This window comes from Ammospiza nelsoni, chromosome 16 (assembly GCF_027579445.1).
Source record: "Ammospiza nelsoni isolate bAmmNel1 chromosome 16, bAmmNel1.pri, whole genome shotgun sequence".
Taxonomy (NCBI): Eukaryota; Metazoa; Chordata; class Aves; order Passeriformes; family Passerellidae; genus Ammospiza; species Ammospiza nelsoni.
Window position 1 is genome coordinate 18,996,953 of NC_080648.1, and position 23,834 is coordinate 19,020,786.

General features: G+C 46.0%; 1 protein-coding gene across 3 annotated transcripts; it reads left to right on the plus strand.

Moving 5' to 3' along the window:
* The first annotated feature begins 36 nt into the window (after positions 1 to 36).
* RBM27 (RNA binding motif protein 27) lies at positions 37 to 22,628 on the plus strand. Of its 3 annotated transcripts, XM_059483705.1 has the most exons (22): positions 37 to 149; positions 2,854 to 2,972; positions 3,701 to 3,825; positions 5,591 to 5,697; positions 6,265 to 6,455; positions 6,868 to 6,951; positions 7,250 to 7,513; positions 8,055 to 8,288; positions 9,943 to 10,077; positions 12,039 to 12,188; positions 13,958 to 14,105; positions 14,388 to 14,541; positions 15,085 to 15,342; positions 15,440 to 15,568; positions 16,375 to 16,497; positions 17,046 to 17,120; positions 17,228 to 17,392; positions 17,810 to 17,914; positions 18,001 to 18,192; positions 18,443 to 18,529; positions 18,979 to 19,089; positions 19,694 to 22,628. In XM_059483705.1, the coding sequence occupies exons 1-22, from the start codon at positions 91 to 93 to the stop codon at positions 19,778 to 19,780; spliced, it is 3,102 nt and encodes a 1,033-aa protein (XP_059339688.1). In that variant the 5' UTR covers positions 37 to 90; the 3' UTR covers positions 19,781 to 22,628. The 3 variants fall into 3 exon arrangements, with proteins under 3 accessions (XP_059339688.1, XP_059339689.1, XP_059339690.1); XM_059483706.1 differs by lacking the exon at positions 6,868 to 6,951; XM_059483707.1 differs by lacking the exons at positions 6,868 to 6,951; positions 12,039 to 12,188.
* Positions 22,629 to 23,834: the final 1,206 nt, after the last annotated feature.

The window sequence follows — 23,834 nt, forward strand, 5'->3', positions numbered from 1 at the left end:
ATGCCCAGCAGGCTGCGCTGCGGGCGGTGCCGGGCAGGTCGCGGCCATGGCGGCGGCAGTGTAGCTGGGAGCGGGCGGCGCGGGGCCACCATGATCATCGAGAGCGTAGACGCGCTCAAGTCCTGGCTGGCCAAGCTGCTGGAGCCCATGTGAGTGCGGGCGGGCGGGCCGGGAGCAGCGGCGGACAGCGCTTCCCGCGGGCCGGGCCCGGCCCAGGCGTTACGGCCCTGCCCCCGGCCCGGGCCCGGCGCGCCCGGAGTGCGGGACAGCCCGGGCCCGGGGAGCTGCCGGCGGCCTTCTGTCCTACAGCGTGCAGCGGAGCTGGAGAGGGGCTTGGAGCGCAGGTCTGATGAGGAGCAGCTGGGAAGGGGCTCAGCCTGGAGCAAAGGAGGCTCAGGGGGCCCTTGTGGCTCTGCACAGCTCCTGACAGGAGGCGACAGCCGGGGGCTCGGGCTGTGCTCCAGGGAACAGGGACAGGAGCAGAGGGAACGGCCTCAGGGTGGGCCAGGGCAGCTCAGGGTGGGCACAGCAGGAATTTCCCCATGGAAAGGGGGCTCAGGGTGGGCACAGCAGGAATTTCCCCATGGAAAGGGGGCTCAGGGCAGGCTCAGGGTGGGCACAGCTGGAATTTCCCCATGGAAAGGGGGCTCAGGTGCTGGGAGTGCCCATCCCTGGAGGTGTCCAAGGAAGGACTGGCCGTGGCACTCAGTGCTCTGGGCTGGGGACAAGGTGGGGATAGATTGAATCTGGTGGTGTGGGAGGGCTTTTCCAATCTGTGATTCTGTGTGCTCCCAAATATTGCCCCGGCTGTGCTGTCGATTTCAGTCCCAGCTGTGTCATCTCGGAGCAGAGCCAGGGGCTGCTGCAGGAGGTGACAAAACCAGGAATAACGCTGAAACTGTGGGAACTCTGAATTTGCATTCTGCTGCTGCTTGCATTGGGAGTGGGACTGGGATGGAGTCAGCGTGGATCCAGGTCGAGTCGTGCATTGTGTGGGCTCTGATAACTGGCTGCAGAGGGGTTGAATTTGTGCTGGTCCCGAGCTCTGCAGTGCCTGAGCACAGCTGGTGCTGGTGGCACAGGCACAGCGAGGGGCCAGTGGGTCTCACCAGGGGAAGCTGCTTGGCCAGTGCCTGGCCAGGCTTGGGACTCCCGTGATGTACGACCGAGGCCTGTGGGAAGAGTTTTAAATAGGCCTTAGGTCTGCTCACTTGCCATCATTAAGTATTGGGCTTTTGGAAGTCCTTCACAGCTTTCTTTTTCCCTTGTTACAATGGGTTTCTCTGGTGTTTGGTCAAACCCTGCTGAAAGTGTCTAGGCTGGAGCATGACTCCTGCTCCTGCACCTTCCCTGCCAGCTCCAGTCAGTGTCCAGCGTTCCTTGGGCATTTGAACTGCTCTGTGCAGTGGGAGGCAGGAAATCAAGGAATTGGCCAGTGGGCCCTGACAGTCACAGACTCTGTAGTGGCACTAGAGTGACAATACAGACTGGCTTGCCTGGAGGAGGGCAGTGTGTGCTCCTTTACTGCATGATGGGATGGGGTGCTTGGGAGGGTCTGACATATGGAGGAAGGAAAGGTAATGGTTGTGAAGTGGGAGATAGCTTCCTCTATTTGAAATTGAACATTTATAGTCATTGGGTGAGGGCCCCAGTACATCACACACAGTGAATGCATCACATACAGGTTATTTCTCTGTGTGTGTAGGAATTGTAAAATCTGTCAATTTGTGGTTTCTTTGTTCTTAATTGCTCCATTTACCCTAGCTTTCAGTGGAGGTTGGATGTTGTTGGAGGCTATATGAGAGCAGAGCTACTTGATTGCTGCTCATTGAGGATTTTATTTCTTTTACCTGTTGCCCTCTGCTTGGCTTTTTGCGTTTTGCTCATTTTCTGGATTTTTTTCTTACTTGAGATTATTTGTGGTATATATACTTCAGAATTTTTCCTTCTATTTCCAGAGTTACTGTTCTCAGAAAATATACAATCACCTCTTTAAATGTTCATTAAAAAAAAAATCTTTTGAGTGTTTTAGGTTTCTGCCCCCACCTGATATCTGGCATCTGCACATTCTGAGAGGCCAAACAAGGAGCTGTAGTTTAGTCACACTCTTACTCTGTTTCATACCTGAGGTGTTCCTAGTAGCTGAATAATGGGATCTAAAGCAATATCCAGTTTAAAGATCAGTGGTGAAGTATCACTGCACACAGTTGGTAACTTTGGTCTTTGTGGACCAGACGCAGGTGAGGGAGCATAAGGAGAGAACCTGGGTCAGTAATTGCTCCCCTGTAGGTGTTGCACCAGCATTCAAAGGTTACTGTGAAATATGGCATGGAGGCGTCCTCGAGGAGGAAACCCCAGCACAGCAGGACAGTCACTGAAGCTGTGCAGAACGTGTCTGTGTGTGTATTGAATATGGACCTCTGTGACATCTTCTGAACTCCTTTATAGCAATGTTTTCATTTTTAAACGCAGTTTAATCAGTCCTGGTGCAGTGCCTGCCCTGGCCCGTGCTGTGCTGTGCCTGTGGAGCCACTGGAGGTGTGCTTGCTGGGCCAGGAGGAGGTTCAGCAGCAGTGGGTCTGTCTGGGCAAAGGAGAGGTGCTTTTCCCCCAGCAGAGCTCAGGAGGAGCAGAGAAAGGGGACCTTAGCCAGGTGTGGTTGGGGGGTTCACAAGGCACTAAAGAGTGGGCTGTGGTTGCAGAAAGCCCTTTGCAGGCTGCATGGCCCCAGTGCAGCTGTGCTGGTGCTGCACGTGAGCCTGGCAGCCCAGGGGTGTTGCAGGAGCTCCTGGGGGCTCTGCAGTGCCCGTGCCCCCATGGTGCAGCTGCCAAGCACAGTTCTCTCTCTCACTAGATGTGACGCTGACCCCTCAGCCTTGGCCAACTATGTCGTGGCATTAGTCAAGAAGGACAAGCCCGAGAAGGAGCTGAAAGCTTTCTGTGCTGACCAGCTGGACGTGTTCCTGCAGAAAGGTGTGGTGGCCACGGCTGGCTGGGGGCTCTGGGTGGCAGGAGGGAGGGAGGCACCACTACTGCCTTCAAAATCTTTCTTGGTAGCCATAAATATTCCATACAGAATTTGAAGGAATTGTGTGATTAAAAAAATAATAATCATAAGATGAAGTCATGCAGCTTGGACTTTTAACAGTGGGTAGGAAGAAATGTTCTTAAATAAAAGCAATTTAATTTAAGGTGTCAATCATGTTGCCAGAAGTTTCTCTGACAGGTGTTTGATAACTTTTGAAAACCCGGTCCATGTTAGTCCTTCAGACTGCTAGGACCTTCACATGTGGCAATTTGCTTCATATCAAGGATTTAAACTCCTGAAAGTCTGACACTCACTGGGAAGGTTATTGTGCATTTCTTGTGATGCTGAACTGCTGCTGAGTGTAGCTGATGGAACTTGTGGATAGCTGTGGACTTGCTCCTTGATCACAGGTACCAAACATGCTTGCCCCTTAGAACAGGAGAGTCTCTGTTGCTGTCTGTGATATAACTGAGGAATTTCTTTCTCTAAATGAACAGCCTCAAGTGCCACAAATGTAATTCCAGCTCCTTCAGTGGAGCTAATGCTCATTAATCTGAGGTGCTGCTGCTGCAAGCAGCCCACCTGGCTGACTGTTTTCAGAGTCTTCTCTGGTAAATTAAGCATGCACTTAAATGCATATGTAACAGTATTTTCTTGTGTTCTTTATCCTCAGAAACTTCAGGGTTTGTAGATAAACTCTTTGAAAGTTTGTACACCAAAAGTTACCTTCCTTCTGCTGAGCCCACAAAGGCAGAGGCAAAGCCTGCAGGGCAAGAGAAAGAAGAAGTCAAGGAGGAGGTAATCTTATTTATTCTGCATGCCTTTTATTTTCAAATAGCTGTCCTACATTTGTGAGGCAAAATGTGACAGAAAAATGTACTCTATTGTGAATAATGATCTCTGTGTCCAAAGAACTGCGGAAGATGACTATTCAGACAAGAACATTTTATATCCCTTTGTAGAGTCTACCTTTGATTATGCACTCAGAAATCCTGTTCACAGCTCTGGTAATACCAGTGGATGATTACTTGGAAGGGTTTGAGAGGGGGAAGCTACAAAAACATTCCAAAACATTTCCAATTTTGTATATTCTGTGAGGAGTTAAAATTACTTAAAATGTTTTCTGTGATGCTTAAAATCACTGAAAGATGTCAGCCTCTGTATTGTAATAATTGCTTTGGAAAGTCAGGTAGGATTGGTTTGCGAAGAGTTTTACCTTGATTTTAAGTTCTGTTGGCAAAATTAAAAGCAATCAAATTTTTCAGAGAAAGTGACAAATAATTGCAGAAATTGTCAGTCAGCAAAACACAAGTCAGCCTATACAAATGCAGGTCCTGACTGTGGTTCATCAACTGATTTAGATTAAAGTTGCTTTATACTTTTTTTCCCTTTTCTCTGATGTCCTTTTTTACCCAAGGATGTGATGCAGAGTTGTGACAGCTTATGGAAGTAGCTTTGCTTATGGCAGTTCATAATTTGAACAAGACTTTCACTGTAAGAACTTTCCCCTCTGTTCTCAAAGTACTGCCATAGTTTCTAGAAAGTCCCATAGAACTTCCTTCAGTTGACTTTACCAGTGCTCTGGTGGGGGCAGAGGAGGAAGTTTGAGGGGCTGGAGGGGAGTGGCAATAAGCAAAAGAAGATATCTAGGACAGCTTTATGGGACAACATTACAGAATTCAGGACATTAATTAGTTCCTTTGACATGAGCAAGGCCTTTGTGATGTGTTATGAAGCTCAGTGTATGGTGTGATTCCTGCACACGGAGGCCACAAAATAAACCACACATGGAATCTCAGTGAGGTCAGGGCTGGAGGGGACCCCAGGTGCCATGTGATACCCCTTGTGCTGGGAGCAGGACTGCAGGTGGAGCTCTCCAGAGCCCTGTCAAGCCAAGTCTTGAGTATTTCTGCCAGTTCTCCCCAGATAATCCTGTTTTGGAAGGATGCAGATAGCCTTCCTTTTGGTTTCAATTGGTAAGAAATGTCTTTTAAAAATTAGTGCATGTAAGCTTTTTCCACCAAAATTTACAGTAACTTGTAAGCAGTGTGAAATGGCAGCAGAAATGCTGAATGGGTTGGTGGTTTGCAGTAGTGGTGCAGCTGGCAGACTTCTGAACCTGCTGTAGTGGAGGCAGCAAGAAATGTGACCAGTTCCACCATGGGAGCAGGTTTTTGCCTTGAAGCAGTTATTTAAAAGGTCAGCTAGTGACTTCTCTACCTGGAGAGGTGACTGCAGACTTTGTGTTTAAAGCTTCAGGAAATACCTCACTTGTAGAATTGCTATGCTAAATAAGGAAGTAGAGTGGAGAGAGATCTTGTCCTTCATGAATCCTGTTTAGAAACAAAACATCAAAGTGGTTTTATTTAGGGGCATCTCTTCTGCAGAAAAAAAAAAAAGGCAAGTTTTGAGACCAAAACTCTTCAACGGGTACTAGTGCTTGATTACTTGTAGTGCTTCAGTACTTGAGTATTGTTTCCTTTGCGTTGCTGTCTGTAACTAGAAGTACATTTTGGTGTAATTTTCTTAATTTAAAAAAGTGATACTCGTCCTTGTTTGGTAGTTGTGTGTTAAACAGAATTTTCAAGAGTCTGTTGAAGAAGAGCGGGAGAGCAGGAAGAAGAAGTATTCCAGTCCCCAGAGGAGCCGTACAGATTCCAGTGAGCAAAGGTTAGCTTTGAGCCACAATGTTAAGAAATTTTTCTGTATTTGCTGTCAATCTTTGACTGTGTTTTTTACCTTGTAGGCAGTGATTTTTGTGAAAAATAGGGATTTTCTCCTTCCTTTGACTGTGACGCATCGTGCATATGCTGATCACGTGCATGAGAAGTCTCTACAAGAAGTTGGCCTCTTGCACAAGATGCCAAATATTCTTCAAATTACAATTCCTAGGAATGTCATCAGTTCCATTGTTTCCTTGTTATAGAAATGAAGAACATTTTTGGGGTCTGTAGTTTCTGGGGGCAGTTGTTCACACCATGTCAGCATCACTTCTAAAGCCTGTTCTGGTTTGAGCATCGTAACTGACTCACCTTGCCAGTTCCTACCCCTGCTTTCTACAGACCAGTGAATCAGCTTTAAGATTCAGTAGTTCTCTGTGTAATTTGTGACATTCTGACTGGAGTGTTTCGCTGCCCAAATGGCTGGGAAGGGTGAACAGTATCTCTCCATGTTGCAAGCTCCTTTTTAAATTTTGTTTCTCTTTTCACTGACGTGGTCTACATCTGTTTTTCCTAGAACCAGAGAGAAAAAGCGGGATGATGGGAAGTGGAGGGACTATGACAGGTACTATGATAGGAGTGACTTGTACAGGGAGAAGTCTGGCTGGCGCCGGGGCAGGAGCAAAAGCCGCAGCAAAAGCAGAGGGCTGAGTCGGAGCCGCAGCCGCAGCAGGGGCCGCAGCAAGGACCGGGACGGCAGCAGGAGCGGTGAGTACCCAGGGTGCTGCTCCAGCACAGCACCCTGCTGCAGTGACAGCTGGGACTTGTGCATTCTGCATGAGCTAGCAGGCAGGAGATGCCCTTGAGAAGTTGGAGGAAATTCTGATAGCTTTGTGTTCTTGAAATTATTAAGATGCTGTTCTTCAGAGTAGAACAATTAAGGGGTTTGTTTTCTTCTTTGCTAACCTCTTAATTTATCCACAGGTGTATTCCTGTAGATAGCAGTAGCTCATATTTTTGTGCTGTGTGTTCTGACAAAGCTGTTGGTTTTATTCTTTTTTCCTCTTAAGGACTGAACTTTTTGCAAAGCAGTGTTTCCCTCTTTCGTTTTGTTACTGTGTATTTTTTAGAGAAGGCTTCTTTGCAGTTGCAGGTGGTTACCATATGATTGTTCTTTTAGGGCTAGTTAAGGTCTGTCGGAAAAGTAAGTGGCACAGATTACAGCATTCCACGCACCTTGAGACCGCGTTAGTTAAGGGCAGAGGTAGGTTTGTTGTTTCAGGCTTTTGCCCTTCTTTCTCCTTTAAAAGAGAGCTGTAAGTCAGCATGAAATAAGTAGTAGAGGAATGAATGTGCATTTTGCAAAGAAAACTTGGATATTTCTGAAGTTAAACCCCTGTTTACATTATATTTAGTTATTACTCCATTGGTAAGACCAAGCTCCTTCTAGAACAGTTCAGTGTGCTGAGTATTTCAGAGAAGGTGTTATTGTCTCTTGCTCATGGCTCTGATGTACAGAGCAAAACATGAAGGCTTTACTCAGCTTTATTTTTTTTAAACAGAGCACCGAGACAGAGAGAGGTCAAAATACAAGAGTGAAAAAAATGATGTTGAAAGCTCATATAATCCGGTGTCCGCGACTCCCAGTAAATCCTCTGAACAGTATTCCTCTGCACAAGCTATTCCCAGTGCTGTAACTGTAGTTGCACCTGCGCACCACCTTGAAGGCACCACAGAGAGCTGGTCAAATTACTTCAACAATCACAGTAATCCCAGTTCATTTGGCAGAAACCCTCCTCCTAAAAGAAGATGTCAAGACTATGATGGTAAGGCAGTTTCATGCCTTATTTCAATGTTTATGTGACTTTTTTTTTAGGTATTCACTGAATGTGAGCAGCAAGTCATGCTGCAGCAGCATGTGATGTGTACCTTGTATGTAACAGATGCAGAGATGCCCTTTGTTGTACTGGAGAAATAACTAACCTTACCACAAGCAGTTTGCGTATGCTGTGGCAGTTGCTGGATAGGAACATATGGAGTTGTTTCACAGTTCTCTATGTGCTAGACAAATACCTCAACCACTGGCAGTCCTGGTGCAGATTGCAGTGTGTGTATGTTTAAAATAAACCACAGTACTTCTGACTTTTTTTCCATGGCTTTTATGATGAATGCATGTAAGTTTGTATGCTTTTATGAAAGATTGTTCTAATTTCAATTATTTTGTGAAACTTTACCTTACAATATAGTAATGTATCAGTGGATGCATGTTTTCTTTGGTAAGAAATTCCATGAAAACCTGAAATGTTACAAATTATGAGAACTACAGCGTGTGTTTTCTAACATGCGTTGAAATGTCATGTTTTGCAGAGCGAGGCTATTGTGTCCTGGGTGATCTCTGCCAGTTTGATCACGGAAACGATCCTTTGGTGGTAGATGAAGTTTCCTTGCCCAGCATGATCCCGTTCCCGCCGCCGCCGCCGGGGCTGCCACCGCCGCCGGGACTGCTGCTGCCGCCGCTGCCGGGGCCGGTGCGCGGGCTGCGCCTGCCGGTGCCGCAGCCGCACCCGCAGCCCCCGCCGCCCGTCGTGCTGCCCGTCCCGCGTGAGTCACGGCGGGGATCCGCTGCAGCTCCTCGGCTGGCAGCGTGCTGTGAGGAGCAGTGCCCAGAGCTGCAGCTCTTCAGCTGGCAGCGTGCTGTGAGGAGCAGTGCCCAGAGCTGCAGCTCCCCAAAGCTGCAACTCCTTGGCTAGCAGTGTGCTGTGAGGAGCTGTGCCCAGAGCTGCAGCTCCTCGGCTGGCAGCGTGCTGTGAGGAGCAGTGCCCAGAGCTGCAGCTCCTTGGCTGGCAGCGTGCTGTGAGGAGCAGTGCCCAGAGCTGCAGCTCTTCAGCTGGCAGCGTGCTGTGAGGAGCAGTGCCCAGAGCTGCAGCTCTTCAGCTGGCAGCGTGCTGTGAGGAGCTGTGCCCAGAGCTGCAGCTCCTCGGCTGGCAGCGTGCTGTGAGGAGCAGTGCCCAGAGCTGCAGCTCCTCGGCTGGCAGCGTGCTGTGAGGAGCAGTGCCCAGAGCTGCAGCTCTTCAGCTGGCAGCGTGCTGTGAGGAGCTGTGCCCAGAGCTGCAGCTCCTCGGCTGGCAGCGTGCTGTGAGGAGCAGTGCCCAGAGCTGCAGCTCCCCAAAGCTGCAACTCCTTGGCTAGCAGTGTGCTGTCCAGAGCAGTGCCCAAATATTCTGAATATTCAGCTGGCAAACCATGATCTTCCAAGCCCTGCAAACTGAATTAAATTGGACGGAGGAGTGGAGCTGGGGATCTTTCAGCTCACCTCAGTGGTAGTTGGTGATTGGATTGGTCACTGACACTTAATAGCCAGGTTTTTCCCTGCTGTAATGCAAGAAATGTTGTGATTCGGTTTCCTAGAGGTTCTAATAAAGATCTAGTGTTGGTGCTACATTATCTACCACTAGAAGGCAATACGTTATTGGCACATTTAAGAGCATTCTTAGCTCAGCAGTGATCTGAGATGTTGAGCTTTTTGTGTTACCCTACTGCATCTTATGAACTCTGTGAAGAAATAGCATATTAGGGGCATGCTTGCTCTGTTTCAGTGTCTATTCCAGGGACAAAATAAATGCTGTGATAATTGTGTCCAACAGGAGCAATTTTGGGATGAGGAATAATTTGATACAGGATTAACCCTAAACTTGGCATGAAGCCTTTAGCAGGCAGAAGTGACTTGCTGTGAGAGAACAGACAGTGCTCAGGATGGGCTGTGTGGTGTCACTTGTGGTCCTTTTTGATCATACAGTCAGTAGCATTGTCTGTATGGTACTGGGGAAACCAAAGCACAACCAGCTAGAGAAATTCCTTGTCTGGGAATGCCTCTTGCCCTGCAGTTCTTATTTCAGAACTGTGGTCTGAATGCTGCTGAAATGATCTCTTGCTCTGAGCAAGCCTTGTCTCTCCATGGTAGAGCTGAGGGAGGAGCTGCTGTGGTTAAGGCATCTCTAGCACTAACAAACCACTGGGGAAGAAAAGACACTTCTTTCTTTTCCCTTAAAACTTTGTCTCTCCTGAGAAAAAGAAAAGGTGTTGGAATCAGAGAGCTTACCTGAACAGGCTTCTCGATTTACTGTTGCTGTAGTGGAACTGGACATATTTGCCACCCTGACCTTGCTCAAAGCAAGGCATAAACACAGCACTGAATTGTTGGCACGCTGTGCCTTTGAGCTGTCAGCGTGTGATGTGTTATGTGCTGTTGTTGCAGGGCCACCTTTAACACAGTCCAGCCTCATCAACAGTCGTGACCCGCCGGGGACAAGCGCAGTGCCCAGCCTTGCACCCGTGGGAGCAAGGCTGCCTCCTCCTCTGCCTCAGAACCTGCTCTATACAGTGTCAGAACGTAAGCAAATGCCTTTGGTTTCAGTCTGTTTGATGGAAACATTTTACATTTTCTCTGTTGATGTGTGATTAGAGGTTATCATCTGTCTTCCTCCAATTTATACAAATCTAAAAAGAAGTCTGATGGCTCTCCCTGGCTCAGCCCATCATCCATTCTGGGATGGAGTGGCAGCAATGCCCTGGTCTGAGGAGGAGCAGTGTGGGGAGCTCTGGGTTTCATGTGCTTGCAGCAATCCAATTGTTGTATAAGAAATGTTCCTTTCATCTTCAAGCCATTCAGTAGTATATTAGTAGGTGAAACATGGATCTGCAAACCTGTAATTGCTGTTTAACTTAGGTTTTATTCCTCTCCACTTCGGACTAATACAGATGAGAGCTTTTTTTTCTAACTATATGTCACAATAGTCTGTACAGTCTTCATAGACATCAGTGCTTTTTCTGTTCTTTTTTCCAGAATCACCCTGATTCTAGCTTTCTAAAGGCTGTTAGCTTTCACTGGACACGTCCCTCTTCCTTAACTGAGCTCAAAATTTTTAAAAGTATCTTTTCACAAGGGAAAAATATAGCAAAATACCTGGAAAGGCCTAGATTGCTCAATTTAAATGCAACAAAATTAATTTCTTTGATAATTAAAGCATTAATGTCATTCCCATGTTCTCTATGACCAAAATAGATAATTAAATGTCATGTTTTATAATATTCTCATCTGGGGTTTTTTAAAATAAATATTCTGGATTTTATTCAAAGAGGGGGTATAGTTCAGTTCGTTATCCATGTAATTTTATTTGTAACTTCTGTGCTTTTCAGAACTTGAGACACCCAGATTTCTTATTAGATAACCTCTTCAGTTATCCCCAAGTCCCGCTGAGTGTTCAGGTGTCACCATCTGATCCTTTCAGCTCCAGAACTTCTAATGGCTGATTCTGCCTGTGGGAGCTCACAGGGCTTCACAGTAATTCTGTTCTCCAGAACCTCTGTGGAGATTCTCATGTCCTGTTCTTGGGCTGTTGTGGTAACAGCTGCTGGTTGCCCTCTTGCAGTCAATCATGTTCTAAATAAGGGAAGAGGAGCTTGTAGTTCTGCTCCTTCAAGGTTAGAGAAAGTTCTTGTTTTACAGTGTCAGGCTCTGCTCTCAATGTGGATATTGTGGGGCATCTGATTTTAACTGTACAGTTGTCTTTGTTGCTGCAGAATAAGGAGCTGAGATTTTTGAGGCATTCATGTTTATCAGGTTCCCTTGTGCAGGCGTTTGTTCTGTTCCTGTGGAGGCTCTTCACAGACTTCATTCATTCCAGTTCTTGTACAGATTTTCCTTTTTAAGGTTAAAAAAATGTGTTATCCTCAGTTTGGACCTTGGGCTGGAGGAGAAGTAGGAGTCAATTGTCATCTTGTATTCTTGTGGTGACCACTTCTAATGGCAATAATCATTAGTGCTTTACCTGAGTTAGGCAGGTGATCTCACTCTTGCATAAAGAGAGTTCAGTAGGTAAGTATTGGTTCCATTGCCTCATTTCTCAGCTTTCTTTGAAATCATTTAACTATGTTCTTCACCTAAAATTCTTTTCTGAAGAGACCCAGACTGTTGGGCAGCAAAGGCTGAAAATTTCTTTGCATCTTAGACTCTACAGTATAAATGCTGAAACCAAAACACTGCCAGACGTTGTGCACGCTGTCACACAGACACCTCAGGCTTTCCAGGCAGTGGATCAGCAGTGCTCTGTATTGTGACCTGTGTGCTTTGGACAAACAGTACCAGAATAAAAAAGAGAATGTGTTTAGATAGGCTAGGCCTGGATTCCAGGTGAGGGTTTGCAATGGCTGCACAGGTTGACTGTACCACCTCTTCTCTTCATCCAAGACAGCTTCTGACTCTTGGACATCTGTGCACTTCCTTGAAGGAAAACTAACCCCGAGTCTTAAACTCACTTGAAAAATTCTGTCGTTTCTCTCCTTTTTTTGTAGATACATATGAGCCAGATGGCTATAACCCTGAAGCTCCTAGTATTACCAGTGCTGGTAGATCTCAGTATCGGCAGTTCTTTACAAGAGCACAAATGCAGCGTCCAAATCTAATTGGCCTAACATCTGGGGAGATGGATACAAACCCTCGAGGTAGGAAGGGTTCTGGTCATTGCTGTTGCTATTTTTGTCCAAGACCATCAACACTTTTTTCCTCTTTTCAGGATGAAAGCACTAGTTTTTCTCACTGATCTAGCGTTTCAGAGATTTTTTTTTTTTTTACATTTCTGCCTTTTTAAAGTGCTAGCATGCCCATATTAAAGTCAAAGCAGCCTTTTTTATTAAAAATAACCACTTGCTTGGGAATGCTACAAGGGTTTTGTTGGTTGGTTGGGGTTTTATTCCTCTTAAACCTGTGAAGGTATTTTCCAGGTACTGGTAGCTCCTAGAAATAAAAATGGTGCCTAAAGGTGGATTTAGCAGCACAGTATGCAGACTGCTTTTGATCAGCCGAGGGCACAGAGGTGATGATCCAAGCTCCTTGCCTTGGCTGTTGTGATGGTAGTGAAGAAGGGAGCTGCCATGGCATGTTTTGGTGCTTCATGCTCTGACTCTGTCAGCCAGGTGTTCTCTCTGAAATGAACATCACAGGTATCATTCCAATTTCCCAGCTCCTGGGAATCCCAGTCTGTACTTACATAATTCCTAGCCCCTGCCTGAATGGATGTGGCTGCTGTCTCTTAGTGGTGATGTGCACAAAGCATCTTTTAGGGAAGGGCACAGGTCAAGGCTCTTCAAAGTTTAGTTGTAGTAGCAAAACTTCCTTTCTCCCTTGCATTTTCCTGCCCTGACTCTTAAAACCATAAATGTTAAGTTTTGGGTTTTATTGTTCTACTTCAGTATTTCTTACTCAGTAGATAACAAAGATTTTTTTTCCCCAAGTATTTCCTTCCAATGATTCATCTTTTAAGGAATATGGCTAAATATTATTGCAGAAATTGCTGTTGCTGTTTGCGTCTTAATGACTGTCACAGAGGCAGGGTTGGGGCTTCATTGAGAGCCCATCCCAGGGGTAAGGCAGGGATGAGTGCTCAGTGGTAGGGCCTCACTCAACATGTTTTACTGTCTTTATCACAGGTGTGAAAGGTTTGCTCTCAGATCATCCTCCAAAGTGAGGATGCCATGCCCAAAATGCCCAGTCTCTGTTCTCACCAGTGTAACCAGAAGTTGCTGTGTAGCTCAGACTTCTTTTTAGGGGTTGAATATTTGGCATTCACAGGAGACTAACACAAAGGGCATAATCTTGAAAAGGTTGCAAATAAATTTCTAGCAAACTTTGTGTTGGTAGAATTTGCTTCAAACTTTAAATCTAATGTCTTAAAAGAGTGTAATAGTTACACTTAGTTAACAGTTTGTTCCCGAAACCTGGCTGGAGGGCTGGCAGTGGGATAGCAGTGGAAAGAACGGGTTCTTGGTTGCTTTTGCTCTGTCAAGGGTTCCTACAGGGCAAGCTGGTTATTAATTCAGCCCCTGCCCATTGCAGAGCTCTGACTTAAAGCCTGGGGATCCACCCGTGGGTTCTTTTCCTCCTTTTCTGTTTTGTTGGGATTTGGGGTTTTCTCTTTTCTTTCTCTCCCTTTCCTGCAGAATCTGAGTTTTTAATACCTGAAAAATGAAATTTTAGCTTTGTTTCTTCAAGCTAGTACCAGCCTTAAAGGTCAAAACCCATCCCTCCCAGCTGGACCTGTGTGTTTCTCTCAGGATGTTTAGTTAGGCTAGGGAATGATTTTGTTCGGAAACAAAACTGACCAATTTGATAAAGTCATCCTGATGTTTATGTTTTTTAATCTCAGTTTTGTTTTGCTGTGTGAAAGCTTTTCCATGTGTGGTGGAATAACACAGGCCTTTTTCCTTCCCTCCAGCTGCCAACATTATCATCCAAACTGAACCTCCCATTCCCATTACAAATAACAGCAGCAATGTCACTAGAGTTGTCCTGGAACCAGACAGCAGGAAGAGATCTCCAAGCAGCATGGAGTGTCCACCATTGAAGAAACCCTGGTTGGGAAAGTAAGAGTTAGCTACAGATGTTAATTCAAATGTACTAGATTGCTGTCAGTGCTGTGAACATTGCTACTCACTAGTCTCTGTCATTTGGGATGGTTGGGTCACAAAGTCTGTGTCCCCATAAGATGGAAACTGAACATGGCGTCAGGGGAAGCTCTGTTTTGTTAGTGGCTAGAGGGTGTACTCTTTAGAGGAAAAATGCAATTTAGATATATGCTAACATTTGCTGCCTTAATTAGGCACTTTTGTACTTATCTGAACTCTTCCTGTTCTCCTTTTCTCTAGGCAAGTGAATAACAATCAGAATAAGCCAGGATTTTTGAAGAAGAATCAGTATACTAATACAAAATTAGAAGTTCGAAAAATTCCACCAGAATTGAACAACATTACACAGCTCAACGAACACTTCAGCAAATTTGGAACTATTGTAAACATTCAGGTAAAAAACCAGTCACTTTTATGTCTGTGTGTGGATATTTTATTTTCCCTGAAGCCTGCTTGAATACTGCATAGTTTCTTTGAGAAATCTTAGTGGAGACAAACTGGGAGAGGAGGTAATCAAGTTCAGAGAAACCTTTGCTTGGTTTACTGTGTGTTATTTTCTTAGTACTGTAAAACATATTTGTTTTAGCCTTCGTGATGACTAATTGCATTTGAAAGGCTGGCAGATTGAACGGTGTCTAAACCAACTCAGGTTTTTGAGCAACTTGTGTATAACTTTTGAAAGAGATGATCTGACAGTTTGTCTTACATGATGGTCATTCATCTATTTATTTGAATGTGTATAGACTTTGCTGCAAGTACATGTAAAGTTTGCCAAAAGCTACTTTGCTTTAATTACATAGAGTGTCTTACCAGAGTTTGGAGGTGTTAATACAGTGGATACTCAACTCATCATTGCACATTATTTGTAGATGGGTTTGCTGATGATTGAAATGTTTTCTTCCTTGAGAAATAACGCATTTGTGACCTTTTGCTTTAGGTGGCTTTCCAGAACGATCCCGAAGCTGCTCTCATTCAGTACTTGACCAACGACGAGGCGAGGAAGGCCATTTCCAGCACGGAGGCAGTGCTGAGCAATCGGTTCATCCGGGTGCTGTGGCACAGGGAGAGCGAGCAGCAGCCCCCGGCGCTGCAGCAGCCGCAGCCGCCGCCCGCCCCGCCGGCGCTGCAGCACCTGCAGCAGCAGCAGGCGCTGGCCGCGCCGCCCGCCGTCACCGTGCACAGCAGCCTGGCCAAGGTGCGTGCTGTCCGGGGCCCAGCAGCCTTCCCAAGGGGCTGTGCTGCAGACAAGCGCAGTGTCTGAGCTTGATGTTTTCATGTCTGTGCGTACACAGGTGATGAACAAACCCCTGGCATCCGGTGCCTACGTCCTTAACAAAGTGCCAGTGAAAAGGCGCCTTGGAGCTGCGGGTGGGAGCCAGCCTGAGCTCAGCCAGCCCGGGGCTGGCATGGAGGAGTCTCAGGTATGTTCGGAGTGGACCGTGGTCATGCTCTCAGGTACAGCTGTAGCTTGTCAGCCAGGAAAGAACAAGCAGAGAGAACTTGTGTGTTGTTCTGTTCCTTTTCAGTAATGTTTTGTGCAGCCACGGTCAGTCACTTCTTCCTCGTTTCATCAACTGTTTATATGGAATAGGGACAATGATTTTAGGAACTATCAACTACAACACTAGCAGTATTGTAAATAGCATAAAATATTATTAGCAGTGCTTGATCTGACAACCTGTGAGACCAGCCTTTTGTTGACAAATCTAATGGCTCTCCCAGTAATTTTTGAGCTTTCACTGTGCTTTAACAGCCGTGCTAGAAGCTTAGAGAGTATTTGTACCCAGAGTTCAAGCCAATAAGTGTTCAATTCACACTGATACCATAGTGCAGCATGTGTTTTGGCCCATGGGGAAGGAAGAAAGGAAAGGAAGTATGGAGTGGCTTTTGCTGCCTTACTTGATCAGAAAGGGGGATGTTGGGCTGCGACTGCAGAGCTGAAACTAAGGCATGGGCTGCTCATCACCTTCAGTGGTGTCCTGGTGGGAATCAGGATGCAAAAGGAGTCTGCCATGGAGCAGGAAAGGATTTCTTTTTCAGAAATCCTTTTAACTGGACTGATATCTTTATCCATGTGTTTTAATTGCCTTGGTTGTTCTGCCTCCTTGCACAAATCTAACATCTGAGTTGAGGTTGCAGGGAACATGATCTGCTGAAGTTCCCTGCTGGTATATCATGGTCACTTTGGAATATTCCATATTTTACTGGGTGTTTTTTACTATTTCAGATATTTCCTACTTCCACAAGCCACTCAAAAATGGTTTACAGTTCTCCAAACTTGAAGACAACTCTGAAGTCTGGTGCAGGGTCTAAGCCTCATGACGTGCAAGAAGCCCTTAAAAAAAAACAGGTACTTAATGCTTGATGGCTGCCTGACAGTGTAAGGAGCAAAGTGCTTTGAATGCAAGGTTTGACGGGCACCTGAAAACTCAACCAGTCCTCAACAGCTTTATTTGTAGGTGTGGAGCTGGCCCTTGTTACGGGGTGGTCTTGCAAACACACCTGGGGTAATTGTGTGGAGTGTCCTTTTGGGTTGTCTTGATGCTCTTGGCCATGTTGGGTTTTCTGAGTTTGCTTGGGGTTTTCTGGATTTAATCTCTGCAGGTGTGAGACACTTGCAGGACAGTGCACACAGTATGTTTCTTAAGAGGTGTCTGAAAGGGGAAAATGTTAGTAAAGTACCTTGCAGCAGGAAATGAGGATGTTATTTATTTTTTATTTATTGAATCACCTGCACTTCATACTTGTGCTTTTTGCAGACAGTACTTTTGGTTGTGGATTTCACTTCCATAGCCTGAAGGGGACAATATGATCCCTTTGAGTACATACATGACCTCTATGAGTGCATGCAATGCTAGGCTGCTTTTTACTGATGGAAAGAGTTTTCTTCTCTTATAGGAGGCAATGAAACTCCAGCAAGATATGAGGAAAAAGAAGCAGGAGATGTTAGAAAAACAAATAGAATGCCAGAAGGTAAGTCTGGGATGTGGCTAATAAATACATTCTGGTTTTGTACATACCTGTCTGTTGAGGGCTGTTTTTCCTGGATTTTATGTTCCTGTTCTTTTATTATTGTATAGATGTTGATATCCAAGCTGGAGAAAAACAAGGCCATGAAACCAGAAGAGAGAGCAGAAATTATGAAGACTTTAAAAGAACTAACAGGAAAAATATCTCAGTTAAAGGATGAATTAAAAACTTCATCTACAACCTCCACACCATCTAAATTGAAGTCCAAAACAGAGGTATTTCTTGTGCAACACACTTGCCTCCTTGGTTTTTGTAACTATTTCTTTTAACGTGTCTTAAAAATGCAACAGCATTAGATCAAAACACTTGCAAGCAGCATTTTAATGTGAATGATAACCATGGACAAACATGCCATGGTTGAAGGAACTCCATGACCTAGTTTTGCTTGTAGCTCATTCATGTTTGTTCCAGTTCTAAAGCAGAGAATTCTGGGTCCTTCAAAAAATGGGGGCACCACACACACACAGAGGCAATTAAAACAAAACTGAATTGAGAGAAAAGTATGGCTATTGTGTCCTGATCTGTCTGTATCATTTGCATGAATGTACTGCTGAAGTGGAATAAAATATTACAACTGTGCCTTACAGTTCTGCCCTTTCCTTCTGTTTTCTGTTCCCACCTCTTTCTGCTAGGCACAGAAGGAACTGTTGGATGCAGAGCTGGACTTCCATAAGAGACTGTCCTCTGGAGAGGACACGACCGAGCTGCGCAAAAAGCTCAATCAGTTACAAGTGGAGGTGAGCTGCTCTGGCTGCTGCTGTTAGCGAGTTTGTGGGTGCTGGGTGTGTCAGCTGCTCTCACTGGGGCTGTGTTCCTTCCCCAGGCTGCCCGCTTAGGCATCCTGCCTGCTGGCCGAGGGAAGGCGGTGGCAGCCCCAGGCCGGGGCCGGGGCCGGGGCCGTGGGGGCAGAGGCCGGGGCGTGCTGAACCACATGGTGGTGGATCACCGGCCCAAGGCCCTCACCGTGGGAGGCTTCGTGGAGGAGGAGAAGGATGAATTGTTACAGCACTTTTCTGTAAGTGTGGCCTGTAAATTAATGCACGTTTCCTTTACTGCTGTAAAATCAAGCTTGTCTTAGAATAGCAATAAATCTGAGCTTTTGCCCAAAAATACAACTGCTACAATAGTGATGGCTGATGCCGCTGGGAGTCCTCTGGCTCTCACTTTTCTGTCCAAAAAATCAGATTTCAGTAACTACAATTGTACCATGATTATGGAAGTGGAGGAGAACATTACTGCTGGTCCTAATGAACTTTTCCTCACAGAAATTTGGAGATATCGAAGATCTTCAGGAAGAGGATTCCCCATTAAGTGTTGTTGTAACTTTTAAGTCCCGCTCAGAAGCTGAGAATGTAAGTAGACTCATGGATATATTTTTTCACATATCTAAAATAACAGTTTTTAACTACTTTTGTCTACCTTTGTATTTTAAAATTTCAGAGGCTTTAATCCCGCAGTTTGAGCTTGATAGTGCTTGGTGCTGCTGCAGGTAGTGCTGCTGAAAGGGAAGTACCTCCTGGTGGTCTGAGCAGTGACACAGGGCTTTCCCTGACAAAGCTGCCTGTCCCTGGCAGTTCAGGGCTCTGCTCATCCTCTCACTGCCGGGGCAGGAGCAGGATTTGGCAGATTTGAGTGTGGCTGAAGTTACTCTTGGAACACTGAAGTGGGTGATTGTGATTTATATATTTGAGATCTTCAAACATGCCTCTGTACCACATGCTGTGGGTCTGGCTGTTGCTGATGTTAGAAGTTCCTTGCTTGGTCCTTTCTCTGAAAATCTGTGCGTTTGAACTCGACGCAGGCTGCTAACCAGGGATCCCGCTTCAAGGACCGGCGGCTCCAGATCTCGTGGCACAAACCCAAGGTACCCTCTGTGTCCACAGAAGTCGAGGAAGAGGAGCCCAAGGAAGAGGTATGGAAATCTCTTAATAACCTGGTCATTCTTGCTGGTATCTAATAGCTGAGAGCTCTTAGCATACAGTTTCCTGTGTGCTGAAGAAACTTTGTAATTTTTTACAAACCAGGAACTGAACTGGTTTTGAATAGTCAGGTACACTTCCCACATTTAAAAACAGAGAAAATGGTGGGGAAGAGAAGACACTTTGTGGATGGGCTGTTAATTTGTCAGTGATGTAAACAAGCCTCAGGTTCTGTATGTGCAGGCTGCAAAGCCTTTTGCTTCTCACTCTTCGTGCTCTACTCTAGGAGAAGTTGTGTGTTCTTCCCTGTAATTCACCTTAACACCTTAAGCTTTTAAAGGTTATTTTGTTGTAGCATTTAACAAACCTTGTTTGGGAGAGGGTGAGTGGTGGTTTATTCCTGCTTCCTCTGAAGCTTTGCTCTCTTTCCTGGCACAAGGCTGCTGTTCTTCCCCTAAACTGTTTGGATGTAACTGTGTGAGTTTGAGAGAGACACGCTGACACCCACACCAGGCACCAGCGCAGCTGTGAGCTGGGGTGTGTCCCTGGGCAGAGCTTGCAACTTGTGTCTGAAAGTTCATTTTTTTCTTCCTCCAGGAGACTGAAACCTCAGATTTATTTTTGCACGAAGATGATGATGATGATGATGAAGATGAGGATGAATCCCGTTCTTGGAGAAGATGAAACTTGATGTTCAAAATGTATAATTTTAGGAATATAGTTCAAACTACATCTTTTAAACGTTTATTTAAGGAAGTTGATGAGCCAAAAAGAGCTTTACTTTCTTTTCAAACCACAAAATTTACCATGAGCAGTTTGGTATGAAAACATTTGGGACACAGAGCTGTGAGACTGAGCTAGCCAAAGGCCCAGGAACTTCTTACAGGATTATCAAGCTCACCAGGGTGGTGATTTTTTTCTATTTAAGAAGGATAAAAAGGGGGGAGGGGGTTGGAAATCAGTATTTTCTTTTCCTCTTTTTGTGTCACCTGTATTACCTTGTTTTGGGTTTTTTATAATGTGATTGGTTTGTTAGTTTATAATTGAAAAGATATTACAGGTTTTATTTAGCAATATTATGAGGTTAGGGGAAAGACAAACTTTCATTAAATATTATGAAAGAAAAACTGGCCTCATTTGCTCGTTGAAAAAAGGGAGCATTTTATTTCCTGTGGAGTCTCATGTTGTAGGAATTATTTGTGGTTAGATTCTTAAATCATTTACTTCAGTATGTGTGACAGCCACACTATCTCTTTGTTGTGCTACTTTTTGTGAGAGGAGGTGGAAGAAACAATTTAACAGGATATTGTTATAACATTGTCCAGTTCGCTCTGTTTCTCCAAATTCTGCTTCACAGAAACCATCAGCAGGAGCACACACTGGAGTGGATTTTCACTCCTTGATTTCCTTCTGTCATTTCAGTGTAAGGCTCAGTGTAGGTCAGGCTGTTTATTGCATTTCAGTATTTGTGAGCAAGAATGGAAGGAGTTCCGGTCTTCCTCAAAAACAGCTGCACTGGCCCCTGTCTCCCAGCCAGGAGCAACTCTCCTCTGGCTGTTCCCAGCTGTGTTCCAGGCAGAGCCCTGGGGTTCAGAGCAGGGTGGGTTAGAGCAGGGTGGGGTTCAGCCCACAGGACTGGGGTGTCCTGCTTAGGCAGCCCCACAGCAGGGTCTGGTGTCCCAGGGCTGCTCAGAGCTGGCTGTGCACTGGGTGTCCCTGTGTCCCCTCTCGGTGCCTCTGTGCTGTCCCAGGGCTGCTCAGAGCTGGCTGTGCACTGGGTGTCCCTGTGTCCCCTCTCAGTGCCTCTGTGCTGTCCCTGTGACCCAGCAGGGTGTGTGCTGGCTCTGGGCTCTGTGCCTTGGGGCTGGGACACCCAGCAGCACCTGCCCCGACTGCCCCCTTGCCCAGGCCACTCCTCGACCCCTCTTTTGTGCATTTGCACACAAAATCAGCACCGTGGCCGTGCACAGCACTCCTCTCTCTTGAATGGCTGCCAGCGTAGGCCCCGTAACTCCTGGCTGAGGGACGGCATCTACCAAACCCTCTGCCTGCCTGTGGCTCTGAGTGTGGCCAGGGCAGGTGCTGAGCACCCTTTGGGCTCAGCCCTGCTGTCTCTGTCCTTGTGCTGTGGTGAGGTATCCAACTTGTGTCATGTCCTGTTTCTTGTCAACTGAAGGGGATGTCTCCAGTGTTCTGTCTCTTTCCAAATCTCTCCTCTTCCTAGAATTAGGACTGTCCTGCTAAGGCTGGGACTAAATTCCAGGCGTGAAGAATTGGAGGAGAAACCCACCCCATGAACTTACAAGAATGTCTTGCTCTTCTCCCATCACCTCCAGGGATTTTAATGTCTGTGACACAGTGTGTATCTTGAGAAGTCCATTGCAGCAAACATGTCTGAGTCCTGACAACTTAAAAAAGGAGAGAGGGATCAAAAGGATTTATATATTTTTTTGTACAGAGTTTTTTCTTAAACTGTATAATTTTGTAAATATTTTGCTTTTTTGTGTACTAAAATTACCGGCGTATAGATTTCAATAAGAATTGTTGTATTTTTGTATTTGGAAAATGAAATTTACAGTGGATTAATTAAGCTGTAAGAGAAATTGCGATAGCCTTCGACACACACAGAATGGATTCCTTTTCATATGGTTTTAGCTCTAAGTGACACTGGGGTGGCACCTGTGTCAGGTGAGGGAGCGAGGGCCATCTCTGAGAGCTGCATCCCATTGCAGTTTGCCCTCAGTGCCCCTGGCAGGTGCCACAGTGCCAGGCGCCACCCCAGGGCTGGCAGAGCCCCAGCCTGGCTGTGCCTGGGGCAGAGGAGGAGGAGGAGAGGAGCTCTGTGACACTGGTCTGCCTTCTGCCAAAGCTTATGCACCCCCCTGTATTTCAGGGCATGCTGGGCCTGTCTTGGGGTGGTTTGGCTTGGATTTCTGTGTTTCCAGAGGCAGCAGGGCAGGACAGCTGCGTTCATTTCATGGTGATGCTTTACTGGGAAATTCACCTGTATACCTTGGGCAAAACAGCCCTCGGGGGTACCTGTGTGCCCCAGCCATGTGTACCAGCCTGAGCTGGGGCCAGACACTGAAGGATGAGGGGATGGGGAAAGGAAGTCACTGAAAAGAATTCCCTCCCTTTCTGTGCTGAGTTAACCTGAGCAAAAATAAAAAAAAAAAAACACCTCTAATACAGAGCCAGGCACCTGCTTAGGAAAGCACCACTTAGCAAAATCATGTGAAAAGGAACAAAGCTCCTCTTGGTGTATAGTAACCTTGTACTATAGTTTTTACAGATTGTGAACTTGTGTAATAGGATAATAGCAGATATTGTTGAATTTCTAATTGTTTACACATTAAAATTCATATATGTAATGTTTGTTTTATTGATTACAAGCCAAATTTCTAAGATGCATGTTGACTTTTTTTGCAATAAAGTTATAGTATGGAATGGTTCAAGATTTAGAAAAGACGAAATTCTAACTGAAATAAATTGGAAGGAGAACCATTCAAAAAAATGACAACTCTCAGAAAAAGAGCATTATCACTTCTTTGGGGGGAAGTGGGTGTGGGAAGGGGGATTCCTGTGCGTGTAATGTGTGTGCAGGTTTGGTTTAGGTCAGAGCTGAGAGAGAAATCTTCCAAGTGCCCCGGTGCTCTGGAGCAGAGTGCATGAAGCAGGTGAACGGGTGTGGGAGGAGATGGGGGCCAGTCAAGGCTGTTTGGCAGCTGTGGGGGGCTCAGTTTAACAGCAGCTGGAGGAAGCTGTACGGCCTGGGCTGGGTTCCCAGTTCCTTCCAGGTTTGCGGTGTTGTGTTGGACACAAATCCTGGCAGGACACACCTGCCAGTTCTGACTCCTTTGTAGATTGGGGTGAAAACCAATGTGCTCTATTATTACCTTTATTTTTGGTCTTTGGCCCTTTCCCCAGTTCCTGTTATTCCCTCCTGCAGCCCCTCCGTGTACCTGCTGTGTCCAGGTGCTGCAGGGTCATACAAAACCTGGTTTTCTCTTCTGTGCTGCTGAAGAGCCTCTCCGTGACAAACTGTGCCTTTGAGACACCTCAGTGCCAGGAGTTACACTCAGGAATCTGCCCCAGACCTGTCCCTGCCCAACCAGCCCCGTTCTGCAGGAAGCAGCAAGGTCCTTTAGGAGACAGATCCTGAAGGAGCAGGAGAGCTTCAGTGGCCAAAGCTCCTGCTGTTTCCTGTACATTAAAATTCATTTTAATGGAAAAGGTGTACAAGGAATTGGAAGGGGAGTAGCATTCGTGTGTGTGTGTGGCTTTGGATGTATTTTCCCCCAGCCATTCCAAATGTGATCTGTGAGTTCCCTGAGCACAGCAGCAGCGTTCAGCAGGGTGGGACAGCTCTTCCCACAGCCCTGGGCCACAATCCTGCCAGGAGCCCATTGAAAGGAAGCAAATGTCTACAGGAGCTATTTGAGGGGAACAGTCACATGAAGGTACATTGTTGGAGTAATTGTCAGGCCAAGAATCTCTTTGTTGTATCCAGCTGAGGCTGTATGGAATACAGCACTAACTTCTGGAGAGGGTTCCCAAAGGTGACAATCTAATTTTAACTCAGCTCTGGAAACGGGGGACCCAGTTCTGTCCTCTGGAGCAGGTTGTGTAACATGTCTGGGCCTTTACTGATGAGATCACTGATACAAGGGGCTTTCAAAAGGCAAAAATAAGTTTGTCTGATGTTTCTCTGGAGGTTTTCATATGCTGCCACCACTTT